Here is a 20,751-nt window from a genome sequence, read left to right as displayed (position 1 = left end):
TCCCAAAATTTTCAGGGACAGCTGGTGAAAAACCGGGACTGTCCCGGCAAATCCGGGACACCTGGTCACCCTGGGTTAAAAGAATGCTAATAGTGGTCTTCACCATCCATATTAATTCTCAGCCCGTGGCCCAAGAAATAACATAAACAAAGGAAAGGTAGTAATGGTAAATTAAATGCACCTCCTAATTGTGTCCAACAGTAGAAATGTAAGATCAAATTATTTGTGTAATCCTACCAATGGTCCTGAGTGGTTAAGTGCCTTACTACCCCAAGGCAAAAACATGTATCCATGGATACATGGCATACACATATAAAAATATAACCACAGCACTTAATCCTTAATCACATCACATATAGTTATCATTATTTCTTGAGATCATTAACTTCTAAAACAGTTCTTCTTGAAAGTTGAATTCTTCTTTTATTGTGAATTTACAATATCATTTGTTCTGAGACAGTCCTTCATCTAAATTTAATTCCGTGCAGCCAACACGTGTTACATCACTATTGTGACTTTCTCAACGCTGTATAAGAATGAATATATACTTATATTCCAGATATTTTGTGAAGAGTTAGAAAAAACACAAACTTATTATAATCCTATACAGATAGAGGGATGCATGTACCATGTATATAAGAGGAATTGTAAATATTATTTATTTTTTAATTTTTCTAATACCAGAAATGGTGAAGAAGGATTGAAAACACCCAATTTGTGCTGTAAAATACTCAAAATATATAATATAAGTAGCCCAGGAATCCAAAGCCTTGGGAAGGTACTTAACCAAAAACCTTCAGTTACCCACAGCAGATGAATTACCTTAAGAAAGAGACTTTGCCCTAGCTACATAGCTCCTACAATACAGGATCTGGCTGCCCACCAGACCCGTTGGATTTTTCAAATGTGGGGGTTGTATTACATGTCAGTCTGCACTTGACAAAATCATTACTTTTTCATATAACACAAAAGGTCTACCATATAAAACAATGTATCAATTTTAATGCTAAGATTATTTTTTTTATTGCATTGTTTGCACATCTGGAAAGATATGTGGGCAGTGCCATCTGTCCACTGAAGGAACGAATTCAGGAACAAATGATATTGTAAATTCACAATAAAAGAAGAATTCAACTTTCAAGAAGAACTGGTCTCAGGAATTAATGATAACTGTATGTGATGTGACTATGGATTGAGTGCTGTGGTTCTATTTTTATATTTGTATCCCAAGAAATAACCACATGGACCCTGTTTTAGGTTTGGTGTTCGAATCTGTTATAGAAATTACAATTGAAACAAACTTTGATTGGAATGCCGTACTTGGATTAGACGATGAAACTCCGAATTTGTATATGAAGTGTACATGCGTATGTTTATTTAAAGCGGAAAAACTGACATTTTACTGATATAAACGTTATGTAGAACGTCTTTGAACCTTGAAATAGATCTACTTACAACATTTCGGTCTCTGATAATACAATGTTTTAATACTCTTGTTTTAAGGATTTTGGAGTCTGCTAGTGCTATCCCTGACAGCTGGACTGTCGTGTTGCAGCTTCTCTTGGACCGTGACCTACTTTGATTCCTTCGAGCCTGGAATGTTTCCACCAACACCTTTGTCGCCGGCAAGGTTCAGGTGAATATTTCACCCCTGTAAAATGTGATCATAGCCCCTATAACACCACATATCTCAAACTAAAACAAACTGCCTTTTTCCCCCCTCTTAATTTGGATGTGACTTGCGTTTCAGGCTTATTTTATCCTTCTAGGTACTTACTGTCTTCAATGTTTTATGGATAGCATGCCTGTAGTCCAGCCGTGCACAAGCATTATTTTCTTCTTATTGACGTTATCTTCCAACTATAGTTCTGACCAGTGCCTGAAGTGGACCGGGTCCTGCCAGGGCTGAGCACTGGCACTTCTAAAAACAGGTGCTGAGGCGGGTCCCTATCGAGCTCTCCATTTGTGCTCTCACCCTCAGGGTGAAAAACAAGATCTTAATTATGTAGCAGTACCAACCTCTGCTGCTTTTTATGTAACTTCAAAAAGACTCGTTCTAGTTCTTTCACAGTCTCACCCTTTCAAAATGGAAGCATTTGGAATATTTTATACAAAAAGCCATTGTTGATGCTTATTTATCTTATGCAACTAACGACCGTTGACAAAGTCAATAGTCCGGTCTTATTATAGGTGTAGTGCAATTTCTTGTATTAAATATCTGGATGCAATGACAGAAAGAAGCAGCAAAATACCAGTTGAACGACACAGTATGCTTAGCACAGCTCTTTGGCTTACTTGTTTTAAGTCACGCCCTTAATTACATTGGCCACGCCACTCTAATAGGCCCTCCAGTTTTTCATCCCACTTAAAGTCCTGGTTCTGGCAGCACCTTGGCAGTCCTTTAAGTGGGATAAAAAAAACTGAGGGGGGTGCGGCCTCTCAGACGGGCGTGGCCAATGTAATGATGGGCATGACTTAAAAACACCTAAGCTAAAAATCTTGTATAGCATATAGTGCCGCCCGGCTGGTATTTCACTGCTTCTTTGCGTCATTGCATCCAGAGATATAATACAAGCAACATTACACCTACAGCAAATCGGGTCTATTGCCTTTGTCAATGGTGGTTAGCTGCATAAGATAAATAAGCAACAACAATGGCTTTGTTGTATAAAATATTGAAAATGCCTCAGTTCTGAAATGATGAGACTGTGAAAGAACTATAACGAGTCTCTTTGAATTTACATCAAAGGCAGCGCAGGGTGGTACTGCTGTCAAGTTCAGATTTTTTTTCACCTTGAGTGTGAGGGCAAAAATTGAGAGCCCGATGTCTCAGCACTTTCTTTGTAGAAACCCGGTGCTGAGCACTGGCACGACACAGCCCACTTAAAGCCCTGCACCTAGACCATCATTGTCGGGGCGGGGTTGGCAGAATAGATATCTGAATTAGTTTAGCGGGAAGACTGCTGCTAAGTGATATTCCACCTGGATATTTTACTCGCTTCAAGTAGGCAAAGCCTTTGAATGGAAAAACATGCCAAAATCAGAATGCTAGGTCTGATTTATACGTGTTATTGCCCAAAATCTCTTAATCCCCATCCAAAATTACCAGAACCCTTTGTAGTGCAAAAGCATGGGAGGGAAGTAATGTGGATCTTTACTGCCCATTCATAATGAGGACCTTAGTGGTATAGTCACCTTCTGCCAGAGAGGTAATACAGAGGTCTGAAATGAAGCAGTCACAGGAAACCTGGAGGTAATAAGGCAAGTAACTTAATTCTTTAACACCATTGCAGGGATTCCTGCAGTAGGTTGTGGCATCATGTAATCATGTTTTGTGCAAATCCATGAATTGCCATATGTCAGTATAGTGATTCATTGCTTCGCTCATTGGACTTGTGTATCCACTTCAGCGGTCTGTGTTGGACCCCATGGTCATAGAGTCAAATCCCTTCAGTCGTTCGTTTGAGATCGAAAAAATGAGGACCACTGAGTTGTGCATCAATGAACACCTGTTATATTGCGCCAAGAAACCCCAGGTGACAGATAATTGCCAAATAGCCACCCTTGCAAAATGGCATTATAAACGGAACCAAATCACTCATCCCAGTACTCAGGTTTCCTCAATCTGGTCACTTAACAAGACTTCATTTTGTAATTGTTCACTTCTCCAGGCAGCTGACATTTGGGAAGAGGCAGTCCCGTAATTAAGTGTCTTATGAGGCAACCATATTGCAGGAGAGGCTTAAGAGCACAATGTATCTGCCACAGCCAGTTATGTCAGCACTACCCCTGATGTCTCCCTCTGTGACGGCCCGCTGTATGATAACTTCCATTATTTTAGGAGCTTCTTCAGTCTTGTGCTTTGTTGGTGCTGGCATAGGCCATCCACCACAAGGAAGAGTAAACCCTGTCAGTCGGTCAGGCCAAACAGTATTCTCCCAGGTGCAGAAGAGGTAGCGCCTGTTAGGACATAGTTGCTTTGGAGTGAGTCCCATTAGATGCAACTGGGGAAGTTTTAAGTCTGCATAAACATCTCTGCAGGGCTTACAATCTCGGTCAAGGTGTAATCAGAGGAGAACTGAGAACTGATCTATGAACTGTTGTCTTACAGTAAGATTGATCAAAGATGTATGCCGGAAGGACACGAGAGGTACATTGTATGCTGGGTACGTCGACATGTAGTTTGACTCTTCTCTGAGATGGAGCTACTCCTTTAATCACACCATGAGTCATCATTGGGACTGATGAGTGGCTTAGTTGACATTATCCTGTGCTGTGATTCGTGCTCCCAACAGAAATTTCACCCGAGCAGTTATTATTCCGAGTCATTCTTGAATCAGAAAAGCAACAATTTCTTTCTTTTTCTGCTGATAATACGTGGGATAGTCCTAAATGATAATAAACTTGATGCAGCTTTGGAGCCTTTCCTTTCTGCTGTTTTCTCTTTTAATTTTAGTGTTTTCGGCTTGGGTATCCTAACTCTGGGCAATAGCCATTCATGTGCCTCTTCTAGCAGTTTGTAGCCGCTGACCCGCACAATCACTGCCTATCCTGTTTCCTTTCAAGTGCAGTATCACTGGAATAATTGGTCACTTCACTTTTTTGATAACCTTCCAGAGAGAGCTGTTGGAATTTGTTTTGTGCAGGAAGGATTTATCAGAAACCTCTAAAACCTTTGAAGATCAGTGTCATACGGAGCTCATAGAGAACTAATATGGGTCCAAACCATCGCACCCAGGAACCCTCTTCTAACCCCATAGTGAGGGTGACCCATTTCGCCTGTACTCAAGCAGTAACCCACAAGAGGGTGAGAGCACAAGTTCTCTCAGTGCGGCACAACTTGTTCCAGCAAGTACATTTCATGAAAAGCATATTTCTTAGCCAGAATTTGACTGTTTTTGGGTCTACACAGTACACCGCTTCAGAGACTCCCCTGTAACCTCTCATAGATTTGTGCAAGGCAGCAAATTAATAGGGAGAGATGATCTAATGATCTGGCTCAGCTCTAAAAGCACGAGCAAACACATCAGAATATTTACTTTTAAATTGTGCCACAAACAGCATATACAAATATATTGAATGCTATTCAAAAAAAGTATATACTTTTTTTTAATGCTGAAGTCTTTTACCATAGTACATTAGATTGTCAGGACATTGATATTTATTAAGTGATTAGTTTATGAACATTAATTTGTAAACATTCATACCCCATATACCCTGACTACTGCTGTTAATGAGGCAAGTAATTTGTCATGCAGCCCTAATATGGTGCCATGGTTGTAGTTATAGATGAAGCAACAATATACTTTATTGCACCGAACACGAGTAGTTTTTGCAGAGCTCACATTCTTGCATAGTGCTGTCAAATAATAAATCAGTTCTCCAAGATCACACAATGTAAGTTCAGCCACATTGATCCCATGGTTTCACATAGTGCAAAGTAGCTACTCTTGTTCACCCCCAGTTTACATCAATAGTTATTGTTTGGTGTTTAATTCATTTAGGCACAGTATAAGTACACTGCTTTACAAAAAAATATCAATATGACATGCTAAATCAAGCTGACACAAGAAGCCTTTCTGGAATAATGAAAGTTAATTAAGGAAAGGCAGGGTACTCTTTTTCAATGTTGATATCCTCTAGTTACCTTGATCCCAAAAGTGACTCGAAGGGTCAGTTTGCTGGCATCCTGCATTAACTACAGGGACACGAAAAGCTTCCAGGGGTCTGCCCTGCAACTGTCCAGCTGACCAGCACCAACCAGACTTGACGGAGCCATGCTGCTGACCTTTGCTGGAGTGAGTCCTGAACCCCAAGAGGAGCCCTCAGGTATTGGACCCTTGGCTGGCACCAGAGAGGTCTCCTCCCTGCTAAATGAAGGTTCCATCAGATCCGGCGCAAAGCAACACAAGAACCCGCAAAGCTGTCCAGCTCTGAACCAAAGGCTTCACTGGAACTGCCGTCGAGGAATGCAAAACTTTGCAGGGTCACACCACACACATCAAACCTGAAAGCTGCCCAGGTTTCAATGCAGAGCAACGTGATGCCCAGTAAAACCATGCCACCCTGCTGACAGCTCCATTGGACCCAACGCAAATGACATAAAACCTCTCATAGCAGCACCACTGAGATCTTGCAATACGGACCTAAGGTAGAACTCCCAGGGGGCTGAACTCAGTCCTGTGCCCAGCCTGCACTTCATGGTTATCAACCTAAACTTGTGACTTTGTCCCCGTTCACAACGACCAGATACCCACAGTTGCTGCTTTCTGCTTCTTGGTGCTATTTTTCCTAACAACTTTAAAATTAAATATTTCCAGATCTACTGATTGAAGTATCATTTCAATGATTAAAAATGACTAAATGTTTCTAATTTGGTCAGGGTTTTTTCCTGTGTTGTGTTTTCACTTTATTCCTGTTTGTGCGGTGCATAAAGGTTTTGCAAATTGCCTCTAGGTTTAGCCTGACTGCTTTGTGCCAGTCTACCCAAGGGCTAAGCACAGGTTAATTTAGTGACTTTAGTGGTTCACCCAGACAGCGATTGTGGTTGTTGCTTGAGTGGCTCTCCTTGCACTCTCGGGCAATAACCAAATTTACCAAACCAAACTCCCCCACTGCAAAAACATTTCTCAAATGGAAAGGAGTTTATCCATTCAAGGCCCCTGTGGTTCAGGATTATTATTATTTTTTATCAGGAGCTGTCACCACACTGGAAGGTGCCTCTAAACACAATGTGAATTGGTATGTGGTCACTCCATGGCAGTTAGCATGTGACTTTGCCAACACAGCTATCTTCCTCTTAATGCTGGACACCTTCATGGCAACCTTAAATGCTGAGGTAAGAGCTAAGGGCTAGCTCTCCTTATTCTGTAGACCCCACAAATCAATACCATTGTCTCTGTGGTCACTCTGGCCACCTCCTACCAGGAAATGAAAGAATGTGCATCTTATCTGAAAACACTATACCTTTACAGGTGGCTAAGGTGGCACTGACCTCTCAAAGTAAATTATTTGAAATCCTATTAAGTGTGATCCCAACTCTGTCCACTTAGACATAAGACCTTCCCATGCTGCAGAATGAGGGTATTTAAATATTAATTGCTATTTTGACTCTCACACCAAAGCCAATGATTTACACTGAGTTCTTATTTCTGGTGTGATCCTCAAAATATATGGATGATACAGCTGTAAGCCAACCTTTTCCAGCTCTGTTTTAACTAAATAGAAGCCTTCAAGGACTACCCAGTCTTTGCCTGTGGACAGGTTTGTTCAGTAAAAGGTGGTGGCTTCAGCCTCTGTGAAGGGTTAAGTATCATCTCAATACAGTCAACAAGTCTGTGGCACAGGAGTTCAAAAATATCTTCATCAGAGATGGAGGCCACTGCTAACGCGAACAAGGCCAACAAAGAGCTCTAGCTGTAGAACAATTTCTGTTGATAAGCCACCTTCCTATGGAAACCTTCCCAAGAAGAATATATTTATGTCCATCCTCTGCAGAGAACTAAGCAGACATACCGATACCACTTTTGGTCCAAAAGATTGGACTCGCCATTTGGTGCTAAGCATTGTTAATGAGTTAAGAAACAAAGCAAATTCATGAGCCTTCTGTTTGAGTTGAACGTTTGTTGACATCCATTGACAGATGGTTTGCTGCAGCAACTTACAGTGGGAATGGTTACAAGCATGTTGTTGAGTTACATCCAAATGCTACTGGCCAGAGGTCAGACTTCCTTTCAGACCTCTAAGGCAAGACTCCTTTTCTCCTGCTACTTTTCCTTTTCATCGTAATCCAGAAGGTGACCCAAAAAGAAAACCAGACCTTCCACCTGAGCCTCAGTTAACACCAAAACAAGTCCAAATTTTGTCCATGTATCTCAAGTGCAGTTTTGCAATTCCGTATTGGGAGGTGCACACTATACCAGCTTTGGAAGGATGTAGTTTTCCCTCTACTGCTTTGTTTCCATTGGTCCCGGGACCTTCAGTATCCATTAGTTGGGTTATTATGGATGGGATGTTGAGGGCATGGAGGGAGTTGCACTGCATTAAGCAATTCTAATACAGATCAGATGTATCCTCTGCATTCACATGTTGAAATTGAAAGTGCTTTTCTTGCAATAAAAGAAATACAATTCAAACATGGATGTTTTCGTAACCTACTTGAATGCAAAAACATTCCCTTCTCTCCTCTTCTCCGGACTTTTATATTGGAAATTCTTAACTTGTCAGTGAGCTCAACAGCAAGAGACAGCATATGAATGCCTATTGTGGTGATAGAGCCTCTCTGGTAATCCACTCAAACTCAGAAGTGGGTTACTACCTTTGTAACTAAACACACAACTGCTCCTGTAGAGCCCTGTCACCCACATGTCCTGCAGCTTAGTCACTCCTCCTTAATCCTGTAACTCACACTTCTGTAGACATCCTTCAGCTTTTGCTCTTTTTAGGCACTGTACGTCTGGTGTTGTCATGAGTACACCTATCTGTCAGTCCTAAGTGCAAAGCTAATCCTAGAACTGACGTAGTTAACCTTTAGTAGAGCACCTTGTGTCACAAAAGGTCATCAGAATATGACAGTTTGTTTTATGTTAATTGCAGTTTAATGGTTAAACACAGAAAGATGCACTGACACATTCTAAATGTGCACATGCTTGTATTTCAGAGTTCGACTTAGGTAGCATTTGAATTAAATCACATTAGAAGGATAACTCTTATGTTGTAATGAACGCTAGCTTGTTCGTCCTTATAGAAACAATATTGAATTTCTAGTGATTAGTAAATAATTAATGAGTTTAAAAATATGTGCAAAGTGAGAGATGTGATTCTCTGTTGTACCTAATGAAATGCACTAACAAAGCTTTTTCGTTTGAAGTGAAATTTATCACTCCTATTAATAAATTATTATTAATGCTGAATTTATACGTTTGCATGTTACGTTTTTCACTAAAACGTTTTAATTGAAATGCATTATTACATAATTATCTTCTGTTCGCATGAGTGAGGCCCTTTGAAGCTTGTAATTTGTACAAGAAATGCTGACTAATTGCTAGAATTGCTGATTAATTTCCTAATGTGAACTTTCTTTTAAGTTATCTTCTCATGAGAAGCTTAGCTAGTTATTAATGGGCTCTATTGTTTAAGTATAGAGAGAATGTAGCGTAGTGTCTTTGATGGAAGAACAGTGTGAACCATGGACTGGTATTGTGTATAGTTGTTTCAAACGTGCGTGGAGTCACATAGATGGAAGATGTTCCCATGACAGACCTTGGAAAGAATTGGACTATTTCAGTTTGGATTCTGGCGATGGACTACCATTGGATGATGCTCATTCAAAACTATATGAACTGATACCTTTGACGAATCAGAATGGTTTGTGAATTCTGAAATACTGATGGACTTTCAAACTTTGAGCAGTCCCTGACAGACCTTTGCAGTCCCCAGATGCTGTCCTAATGCTTGCTGATCCTGATGCTTTGCTGATGAAGATACCCTGAATGATGTATCCCTTGGAGAGGTATCTTCCTCTCTGCCATTGTGCCTTGAAATGCCCTTTTAAACTTTTATCTTTTTATTTTTCCTCTTCAGAACACTCTTGACCGAGCTTCTGATATGCTATTGCTTTCCCAGTTTCTTTATTTTTTTCTTAACTTAGTGACCTGCAGTCTGAGATTATCTTTTTCCAAATTATTTTTGTCCTTTTTATGTTTTTGTATTTGCCCACATGTGTTCCCCCCCCCGACCCCCCCACACACACAGACAAACGTGTATTTCCCTGATTTGGTTAGTTGTAGGGTTGACCTGTGCCCAGCCAAAGATCTTTGTGTCTGCTAATTTGAATTGACCAATGATTGTTAACTGAGCAACACATTATTTCAGTTTCCCAGATTTTTTTATTGATGTTATTCATTCTTCTTCTTGAATGCCTAGTTTTATTAATGTTAGTTTTGATGCCTTTGGCAACCCTTGGTGATTATTTATCTTTATAACTTGGTTTTGTGCATGTCTACATGACTTTGAGCTTCTGTTTGTAATACATTTTTAACTATATTCCCCGATTGGAGTTTTCCTTCTGTGGCCACATTGGTCATGTTGTTTAAATTGATTAGGGTGGTATTAAAATTCAGTTGATGGTTCCACCACGCTGCTTACTGAGTCCAAAGATTCATCCACCTCAGAGCATTGATTCCTGTGAAGGATGAACATGCTATAGCAGTTATGATAGGAGAAGGATGGTTTCATCCCTTAAGTGGGGAGATCCATTTTTGTTTAGTGTTAGGGAGATAGGATTGTCCTTATGCAATTGCCCAGTCTAAAGATTGATTACCCCTTATCTTGTCTCACGATTTGTTCCGAAGTTTAAGTTCCAACATTGTGCCTACAAGTGACTGGTTTTGTGAGTATAAGTAGGGTTTTGCGCTTGCAATGCTTTTGGCTTGAGGATTGCAGTGAAGTGTGATGTTGTGAAGTGTTATGCGTAGTTGTCGTACTCCAAGTGATTGTGGTGCTTTTTGCTCAAAAATGACCACGGTTGTTGTTGGGTCCTTTGTGGCCTAAGATCCCAGGCTAATGCACAAGTGTAGAAGACACTTGGTTAATTTATTGTCTGCAGTGAGGTACTTGTCTTGAGACATCGTTGACAGTGCCAGTAGTTTTCCTAGAATGAGTGTGGGTTGTTTGCTTGATATTTAATGAATCCTGAGTGCACATTGGAGATCTATATCAACCGGAGAGAGAATTGCTGGTCAAGATTTTACTCGCTGTGTGATTGTGAAAGCTACAGTCTCAAAAGTGTAAACCTGTACAGCTTTTAAGTGTGTGAGTTCCTACCCGTAGTGCTTAGACAGGTTCTTGGTTTTTGCTCACAATATTTTGCATTACGTATGAGAGAGATTGTGTGAGATAATTGCAGAGCACATTGTGCCACTCTGTTATAGGTTGGTTAGTGTGAAGCGGCACTGGTATTGGTGGACAGTGCCACGTTGCTCTTGGTTAAGAGCCATGAGAGCAAAGTATTGTGAGATTGGAATTACTTCCTTATTCGATCGCAAGTTGTGGAATTAATTGAATTCAATTGAAAATTCAATTTTTTCAAAGCATTAAAGAGCGCGTTAAGGGGGGGGATGTATTTATTCCAGTTAAAGGTGGCATTGAAACACCACCAGAATGAACTCCAAAGTTATATTGTGTCGTCTAATAAAGAGTTGCATGCATGTACGTGGCTTGAACAATGGTGCAAAATTACTGAGAAAGAAGGTGTTTTAGCTGTCCCTCAATATGGAACATTTAATTTGAGAATTTTTAGACAGTTTGAGGTGATTAATGCATGAAAAGAGACCCCTCCCTAAAGTCCGCACAATTTGAACCCCTTAGTATTTGGGAATTTATTGCCCGTGAAAAAATGTCAGCTAAATGTGAGAATAGAATGCAGAAAGCAATTATGACACTTTCAGATGCTAGATGGGATGCAGAATAGAAAATATGGAGCGCAGTTATATTAGATGGAGTCAGAATGTTTCCGGCTTCCAGAGGAAGGTGATGGGGGTACACAACCTAAGACTTGACAGAAACAAGCAGAAAAAGCAGTATTGATAATAGAAGCAGAGATTAAAAAGACAGTAACGTATTGATGAGTTCAGAAATCATTTATTGATGAATCGTCCACCGCCGTATCGTTCAGTTGAAACAGGGACGAGAAGTGAAGCAGTACAGAATGTAGTCCCAAATGTGCCAACCGCTCCAGTTGCACAGACCCCAAAACAGATTGTCCCAGGTACACCTGTAAATTCAGAGACACCAGTGTCTGTGGTTTATCCACCAGTTCCGACTGTTAATACAGTTCACCCCGTTCTAAGTCCAGTTGTAAATCAAATTGTCCTAGATCCTAATGTGAATCAGACAGTACTGACACCTAGTGTGACTACGCCTGTGCAGAATTTTATTCAGAATTAGCCTATGCATATGTTTACACCAGTGCAGACTGTGTAAAATGTTACTGAGTCAAACAGGCCAGACTGACAGTACTGTTTTAACAGGACAGAGTGCAGGAGTACAGATTCCCCAAAATCAGACAAATCCTATGGGTCTTGATGCACTAATAGTTCCCGTGACTATAGGTCCAGTTGTTCCCATGTACGCTTCAGGTAATACTGGAAGTAATACCCATTCGATAAATGTCCAGACTGTTCCTGAAAAAACTGTTATATTTGCTGGGATATCACCAATTGGTATGCAGAGATTGGTGTATTAAAACAATTTAGAGATGAAGAGAACAGCTGCTCATGTTCTACCTTTGACCCCTACTCAAATTTCAGAATCTAACAAGATGTTTTTTCAGGCAGGACCAGTTCTTGATGCAAGGTTTCCTCCGGGAACCCCACTGTAACCCATGCTCAGACCAGGTCACATTTAGAATGTACACTGCAGTACCCTGCAAGATATAACCCAGAGAAATATTAGTTTGCAAGGTTTTGCAGCACAGCAAATGACAGAGTGGTTAAATAGGTTGAGTCCACAAGGTGCATCAGGATTTACAAATGGCAGTGCTAGAACAGAAGAGACACCAGAGAGAGACAGAGCAGCGAATATGCCCAGACTGAAATTAGAATTGAATGAATTGATTCTGAGAACGTTGGCCATAGCTCAATTGGAATCTTACACACAAGATGAACTGTGGTTCATGTGTAAGGATGTTACTCAACATGCAGGAAAGCCTTATGAGAGATTAGCTGAATTAGCCTTGAAATATGAAGTGGATTTAGAAAACTCAAATCCATTGAAGAGCAGTTATAGATTAGAGTTCAGTTCAAACTGCATAGTTAATATGAGATTGTCTAGAATGAAATTGCACATTAAAGATTTGATTTCGTACATACAGACATGGGGAGTTAGATAAGTGGGAAGATAGATGGGCCAAGAAAAAAAAAGAGAAGAAAGCAAAGCCAAATGAGCCTCCAGCAGGAGCAAATCAACCTAGGACAATGTGAATATGATGCCCATGAGGGAAATACCAGGTGGGGTGTTCTGTTCATGTACCTTGGAGTAGGAGTGATATATTGTCATTCACTAATGATTACCCCAAATTAAGACAAAAGCCTGGAGAGTGGTGCCAGCAGACAGAGATTTGTGAAACGTTCAAAATGCTTGTGGGAAGATTTGAATATGCTGTTTGACATTGTGGTTCCAGCTGATTTGTGGACCGCGTCTAAAGTGCATGTTGATTTGCCTGAATGTAAACCTGCAAGAGACACGATAACAGGTGCATCATCTGAAGAAGTAATAAAAAAGTATTACAATGTGATTGAAAAATAGCGTCCCCGAAAGATATTGGTTGCCAGAAAATTGTCAGAACAGCTCAGGAGACTAAGGAATCGAACCATGCTTATTATTATGAGAGATTGTTGCAAACTTTGAAGAATCACAGTGGTACGGAGACTGTAGAAGATATGGGTCATTTTGTGTTGAGATTTGTACAGGGATTGAGGCCAGACATAAGCAAAATGATTCAGCAGCACCTAATTTGTTGGCAGAATAAACCAATTAATGAGATCCTGCATGATGCCAAGTATTGTAGTGATGAGATAGAGTTGAAATAGAAAAAGCTGAAAGAAAAGGCTGTGGTTTTGCAGTTGAAAGCTGCACAGAAAGCAACTCTGAACTTGCAGGTTATGGTTGTTAGACCTGGCATCCTTGGTGTAAACTCTCTTGCGTTTTTGCCTGTTTTTTGAGTGTGTGCTGGACTTTCATGCTTAACCATCCTGTGCCTCTCCCTGCTTGTGTATTGTGCGTCTGGGTCAGACTGACTGTTGGACAGTTGTAAATTCCCTCTAGACAGTGACACAAAGAGAGCTGGGGTGTAGTCTGCATATCGTGATGAGTCTCCTGGGCTGGGGAGTGGGGAGGGAGGAGCTGACACACCTGAAAGGACTGTGCCTATGGTCACACAATGCAGTCTCCACCCCCTATTGTGTGTCTGGGGCCAAGCCTGGGCAAGGCGGGATCTTGTCAACATCAGAGACTTTTTTATTTGAAGTTTGCCTACTTCAACAGAGACTTTTTGAACACTTCTGGATCAAGAGGAACCTCTGCCAAAGAGAAGAGCTTGAGGAGGAGTACTGCTCCTTTGCTGTGTCTGCTTTGCTGGGTTGGCCTGCAGTTGCTGCTTCTGCCTTAGAGAGGGCACAGACCGGGCTTTGCTGTATAACCTGCTTGTGAAGTTTCTCCAAGGGCTTGGACTGAGCTTGCCCCTTGGTCTGAAGTCTCGGGGCCATCAAACACTTCCTCTGCCAGCACCTGGACTCTCTTGCTGAGACTCCTACCCTGCCAAGTGGTGCCTAATCCAGTCCCTGGGGCCCTGAAAAGAGACGCTGGTGAAAAACCAAGTGCACCGACTTCGGACTGACACTGTTGCCGGATCCCGCGACACCGCCTGCAACTGAAGCCGCTGTCCCCGCTGGAGTGCAACTACCCCGACAACCCCACAGGCCCGATGCAACCTCACTGAAGTCCACAACTCTGTGATTCCCAAAGTGCCATGTCAAAGTCCGTGACACCTGGCTCCGATGAAGCGCCTGCTGCCTCGTGGCGTGACCGAAACCCTTTAAGACCGCCCCACTGCATCTTGACCACCAGACATCGACCCTGCCGGAAGTGTAACGCCACCTCATCTCCACTGCTCTGAAGCAAGGACCCGACGCCTCATACCGATTCCTCTGCTCCGCAGCCCCGGAACTGACGCCAAACAAGATCCAGCAATGCCTTGATCCCCGACTCCGTGCACCAGTTTGTTTTTTCATTTTCACAAGGTACTGTACCTAGGAGTCCGTGTGACTCTGAGACTAGCGCCATTGGTGTCGGATTGTTGGGAATTACTCTGTCACGATGCTGTGACATCACCAAATTGAAGCATTTGTGTTTCTAAGCACCGTATTGAAGTTTACTCTTTGAAAAATTCATAACTTTGCTTGTGTATGTTGGATTTGTGTTGTTTTGGTACTGTTTTACTCATATACTGGATATTTTTCTAAATTTTTGTTTTCCGTTTTGTAGTGTTTTCACTGTGTTACTGTGTGTGTTGGTACAAATACTTCACACATTGCCTCTGAGATAAGCCTGACCACCAAGGGGGTGAGCAGGGGTTATCCTAGGTGTGTATCTCCCTTACCCTGACTAGAGTGATGGTACCTGGTGCACACAGTGCATACTGACTGCCAACCAGAGACCCCATTTCTAACATTGGTGATCAGCGTTTGTGATTGAACTTGTATTTGTACTTGGCATATAGTGATTGGTGTACATACATGATGTTGTGTTAGGTAACCCTGACCTGCCTGGTGGGGTGGGGGGTCCAACACGGCAGGGCGTAGTGTTTCTTCCAAAGGTCTGACCCCTGAGGAGTTGCAGAACAGGCAAGCAGAGAGGGTGCACCAATTTGAATTAGGAAAACTTAAAATGGAGATGGAAGAGAGAAGAAAAGCAGAGAAAACTATGCTCTTGGCTCATGAGTTAGGCTTGAGGGAGCTGGACCAAAGGGACCAGTGCAGCAGATTGTGGCAACAGTACCTCAGTGCAGCCTGAAAGGAGGGTACACATCCTAAAAGACCTGGTAAAGGATTACAAAAGGGTGGATGACATATATCTGTAGTTTAAGGGGTATGAGTCAATTCTCCACATGAACATGGTCCCTAAAGCATATGGGGGGGCAGGTCTGTGGACACCCTTTGAGGTAGAAGGGAGGGACACCCCGACATCTTAGGTGATGGCAGGGACTCACTTATTCTATCATGAACTATGCTCCACTCACCAGATATGGTCTTACCATAACACCAGCAGTAGAAAGAAATGTTTGGATCCTATAAGAAAAAGGAATCCCAAACTTGGTTGGAACTTGTGGATTCTTTCTGAAGGTCACTGGATAGTTGGGTGAAGGGCGGTAAGGTGACGACTTAAGAGGGGCTGTACAATTTGATTGCTTGGGTGCACTTGTATAGTCTTTGTTTTCCAGAGCTGTGCCAGCATCGAATTGACAGCAAGCTAACTGACTCCATGAAGCTTGCTCAGGAAGCAGAACGGTGGGCGTGCACCAGGGTCCAAAAGGGGTATGGGAGAGACTCCAAGGGTGGGCATGATCCCCATCAGAAGTTGAGGGGTAAGGGTAAACGGGGCGAGTTCTCGAAAGAGCCCCAATCTAGTTCCCAGAGTAAGGATTCCCAGCCCCCCCAGTGAGAAGAAACCATGAGAAGGGTCCCTGCAAGTACTATGCATGTGATCAGCTGGGTCACATAAGTGGGGGGGGGGGGGGGGATCCAAATGTCCCAACTGGACACAGGCACCCACAGGTGCTCAGTCACAGGGTTTGCCCAGTGTAGCTCTTGGGGAGGAATTGGTTCCATGAGAAGGATGGAGCCAGCTGAGATGACCCTTGTCTCAGTAGGGGACAATGAGATGGTCCAGAGGACCCTCGTGCCAGAGAACATTAAGAAGTACAGGTAGTGGGTGACAATCCAATGAACGGAGGGTGGAGCCAGTGTAACTACTGTGAGGAGTCACCTGGTGACTGAAGAGCAGATAGTTCCCTCTTGTTGGAAATGGCCCTTTTTTGCAGAGTTATCCCCAAACTTTTTGCCTTCTTCCTCCTATTTTTTCAGGTCTGTTTTTGCTGGTTTATTGTCTCTGCGCACTTTACCACTGCTAAACAATGATAATGTGCATATGGTCTCTGTGTAAATTGTACTGTTGATTGGTTTATCTATGATTAGCATATTTGATTTACTGGTAAGTCCTTAGTAAAGTGCACTAGAGGTGCCCTGTAAATCAAATGTTACTGGTGGGCCTGCTGCAGTGGTTGTGCCCCCCACGTTAGTAGTCCGGTAAACATGGCTCAGATCTGCCACTGCAGTGTCTGTGTGTGCAGTTTTAAACTGCCAATCCGACTTGGCAAGTGAATCCACTTGCCAGGCCTAAACCTTCCCTTTTACTACATGCCAGGCACCCCTAAGGTAGGCCCTAGGTAGCCCCAGGGGCAGGGTGCAGTGTATGTTTAAGGTAGGACATATACACTGCCTAATTTGGTTTTCACTGTGCAAGGCCTAGCTCTCTCATAGATTAACATGGGGCTTTCTTTAAATATCCTTAAAGTGCAGATTACCTTTGAGAGCAGATAAAAAGTTTAGGGTCTCTGAACTCCCAATTTAAAAATACATATTTTAGTGAAGTTGGTTTTTAAATTGTCTGTTTGAAAATGCCACTTTTAGAAAGTAGGCATTTTCTTGCTTAAACCATTCTGTGACTGCCTGTTTGTGGATTGTCTGTCTGGGTCAGTTTGACAGTTGGACTGTTTTGCACCTCTCTAGACAGTGATACAAAGGGGGTGGGGAGTGTAGCCTGCATATCCTGATGAGCCATCTGAGCTAGAGGGGAGGGAGGAGTGGTTGTTCACACCTGAAAGGACTGTGTCTGCCCTCACACAATGCAGTCTCCGACCCCCTATTGTGCGTCTGGGGCCTGGCCTGGACAAGAAAAGATCTTGCAAACACTTGAGACTTTGCTTTGAAGTTTTCCAACTTCAAAGGCAGAACAGGGTATATGAAGAAGACCCAAAACCCCAGACTGTTTGACTCTTTCTGAAATCAAGAGGAACCTCTGCCAAGGAGAAGAGCTGGAGGAGGAGTAATGTCCCTGTGCTGTGCTGCAGTTGCTGTTTCTGCCTGAAAAGAGTGCAAAGGGTGAACTTTGCTATGTGTCCTGCTTGAGAAAGTTCTCCCAAGGGCTTTGAGTAGAGCTTGCCTCCTGTTGGAAGTCTCAGGGACACCAAAGACTTCAGTTTCCTCGACCTGCAGCACTGGGAACTGTGTGTTGTGTGCTGTACAAGAAGAAAAACCACTGTGCCACTCCCAACGAAGCCGCTGGCCTGCACCGTGACCTGCCAACACCACACAGTCGCATTGCCCTGCTTAGCACCGCAACCTTGGTCTCACAGATGCAGTCATCAGATGACTTCACTGAGCCGCTACTCGCACCACGACCTGTGGGCCCCGCACTCTGGCATCACCTGCTCACACCACAGCCTGGGCCTCCCGGACGACAATGCTCCTGCTGACGCCGGCTCCGCTGCCTGCACCCTGGCCTGTGGACACTGCTCGTGAGGGTCACCGCAGCCCCAGTCCACCGACGCCAGCACCATCGACTCCAGTATTGCCACCAGGCATCCCTACCTGCACCGTGGCCTGTGGACACCGCTCGTAAGGGTCACGAAGGACCGTCCCATCCCGCACCACTTGCCTGGGCCAACCAAAGACAGCGATTCTGCAACAACGCCCCTGCCTGCACCGTGACCTGTGGACACGGCACGCTGCACCGCCCATTTCACACCGCAGCCCTGGTCTCACCGACACTGCTGGACGCGGTTACTGAGCTGCTGCTGCACTGTGACCTGTGGGCACCGCACGTCTCATCGTCCCGCTTTGCACCGCAGCCCCATCGACATCCACGCCAGCGCTCCTGACTTCATCAACCAGGAGTTCGATCAGCAACGCGTGTGACTTCAAGATCCCGTTGACTCCTGCACTGACTCTGGAAGGGACACTGAGACGTCAGCGACGCCGCTCTCCAGAGCTCACCGTGAGGATCACAACTCCCTACAAATCCAAGGTACTGTATGCCAGACTTCCTGACACCATAGCTGGCCTGTGACGCAGCAGCCGGCCTGAACTGTTGGTTTTGTTGATCACGACCCCGTGATAGCCCCAGGTGGAGCTGTTGACTTCAAGGAACTATATTTTTTGAGTAAATCTTGCAGAATTCATATTTTTATTACTTTGGCTATTTTTCAAAAACTGATGTGGTGCCCTTTTGTAGTGTTGTTACTGTGTTATGTGCAAATGCTTTACACATTGCTTCTGAGTTAAGCCTGACTGCTCGTGCCAAGCTACCAAGGGGGTGAGTAGGGGTTACCTGAGCAGGTATCACATTATCCTGACTAGAGTGAGGGTCCCTATTTGGACAGTGTGCAAACCGACTGCCAGATAGAGACCCCATTTCTGACACCCATGTACTTCACCAAGTAGTTGCAGTAGACAACTTGGTGCTCCTGTGTAAGTTGATGCATGTTCCCTTTGAGTTGGGGGGTAGGGAGGGCAAGGGGGGTTGAGGGGGCTCTCAGGTTCCTTGAGGGTAGCTATGAGTCCAACCATGTCTGTTTATTGTCTGCTAAGCAGTGACCTGGAGGATTACCCTTGGAGTGAGGTGGAATGCCGGTTACACTTGGAGATTTTGGTCTGCCTGGGTGAGCATGTGTGACCACCCGGTCAGTGGCAGCCCGTCAAGGTGATCATGAGGCGCTGGAGCCTGAAAGAGTGGCCCAGGTGGCCTGCCAGAAAGAAGAAGAGCAAGGGGTGTGGGAAACCCGCCCCAGAAGTTCCCACGGTTTCTGCCTGAAAAGAACGGTCCAGGAGGAGGCTGACCCTGAGGGGGACTTCCTGGAGCCTACAAGGAAGCAAGTGGCTGAACTGGGGGAGGTACCCGAGCTGACCCATTCGCAGCAGGAACGAGGTCCCACCAGACGGGAATTCTGTGAGGCACAGAAGTCATGACCTACCCTGGAGGGTCTGCTGCAGCATGCTGCAGACCAGGCATCTGGTGAGGAGTCTGGATCACACTGGATCTATCGGGAGAATGGCCTCTTGTATAGTGAGCCTAAGGTTGCCGAGCCTGAGGCAGCCAGTGCTTCAGACCCTCCCTACTGGGTTTGGCTCGTGACATGCCCTTGGCAGGACTTTTTGGGCAGAGCAAAACTTTTGAAAGGATTGTCACCCACTTTTACTGGCCCTAAATGTGCAGGCATTCTGATGCATATTGCAGGTCTTGCCAAACGTGTCAAGCAAGTGGCAAGAGTTTGGGGAAGAGGGGGATGTAAGGCTCCCCTCCAACCTTTCCCTGTGGTCAGCACACCCTTTGAGTGGGTAGGCATTGATATTGTTGGGCTCTGGATCCCAAGACAGCCATGGGCAACAGGTTTATTCTGGTCTTGGTGGACCATCCCGCTGAAGTCAATGAAGGCCCCTGTGGTGGGCCGGGCATTGATGAGGATTTTTACCTGCATGGGGTTCCTAAAGGAGGTGGTATCTGACAGGGGTACCAACTTCATATCTACTTATATGAAGTCTCTGTGGAAGGATTGTGGGGTGACCTACAATTTCACCACTTCTTACCACCCCCAAGGAAATGGTTTGGTTAAGAGGTTCAACCGAACCCTGAAGGCATGATTATGGGTCTGTCAGAACCCATGAGGTGTAAGTGGGACGTCCTCTTACCATGCCTTCTGTTTTCTCACAGGGAGGTACCACAGAAGGGGCTTGGTTTTAGCCCCTTTAAGCTGCTGTATGCCCCCCCCCCCCCTATGATGGGACCTCTGAGTCTTGTGAGGGAGAGCTTGGAGAAGACCTCCAGTAAGTACCCCCGAGGATGTGTTTAGTTACATGCTGGCCTTTTAAAAACCAGACAGCCCGCTTCAGGACACTCGCTCAGGAGAACCTAGAAGCAAGCCAGCAGGACATGAAATACCACTCTGGTTGTGTTTCAGCCTGGCCAGAAAGTGTGGGTCATGGCCCCAGTGGGGCCTCGCTTTCTCCAAGACAAGCGGACTGAGCCTTCTGAGGTGGTGGAGCACAAGAATGATGTCACCTGTCTGGTGAACTTGCAGACTCCTAGGAACCCTTTGAGGGTCCGGCATGTGAACCACCTCAAATCTCACTTTGAGAG

The 20,751-nt window shown here is 44.1% G+C and overlaps 1 protein-coding gene across 2 annotated transcripts in view; it reads left to right on the top strand.

Annotated features, from left to right (window-relative positions):
* Positions 1–20,751, top strand: part of ARL6IP6 (ARF like GTPase 6 interacting protein 6) — a 99,027-nt gene that overhangs the window by 50,543 nt on the left and 27,733 nt on the right. For both annotated transcript variants that reach the window (XM_069225171.1, XM_069225172.1), the window contains exon 3: positions 1,504–1,636. In XM_069225171.1, coding sequence (XP_069081272.1) covers positions 1,504–1,636 — 133 coding nt within the window. The remainder of the gene's footprint in view (positions 1–1,503; positions 1,637–20,751) is intronic.

This window comes from Pleurodeles waltl, chromosome 3_1 (genome assembly GCF_031143425.1).
Source record: "Pleurodeles waltl isolate 20211129_DDA chromosome 3_1, aPleWal1.hap1.20221129, whole genome shotgun sequence".
In the NCBI taxonomy this organism is placed as follows: Eukaryota; Metazoa; Chordata; class Amphibia; order Caudata; family Salamandridae; genus Pleurodeles; species Pleurodeles waltl.
The sequence above is the reverse complement of the archived record's forward strand: the minus strand, read 5'-3'. Positions and strand labels throughout refer to the sequence as shown.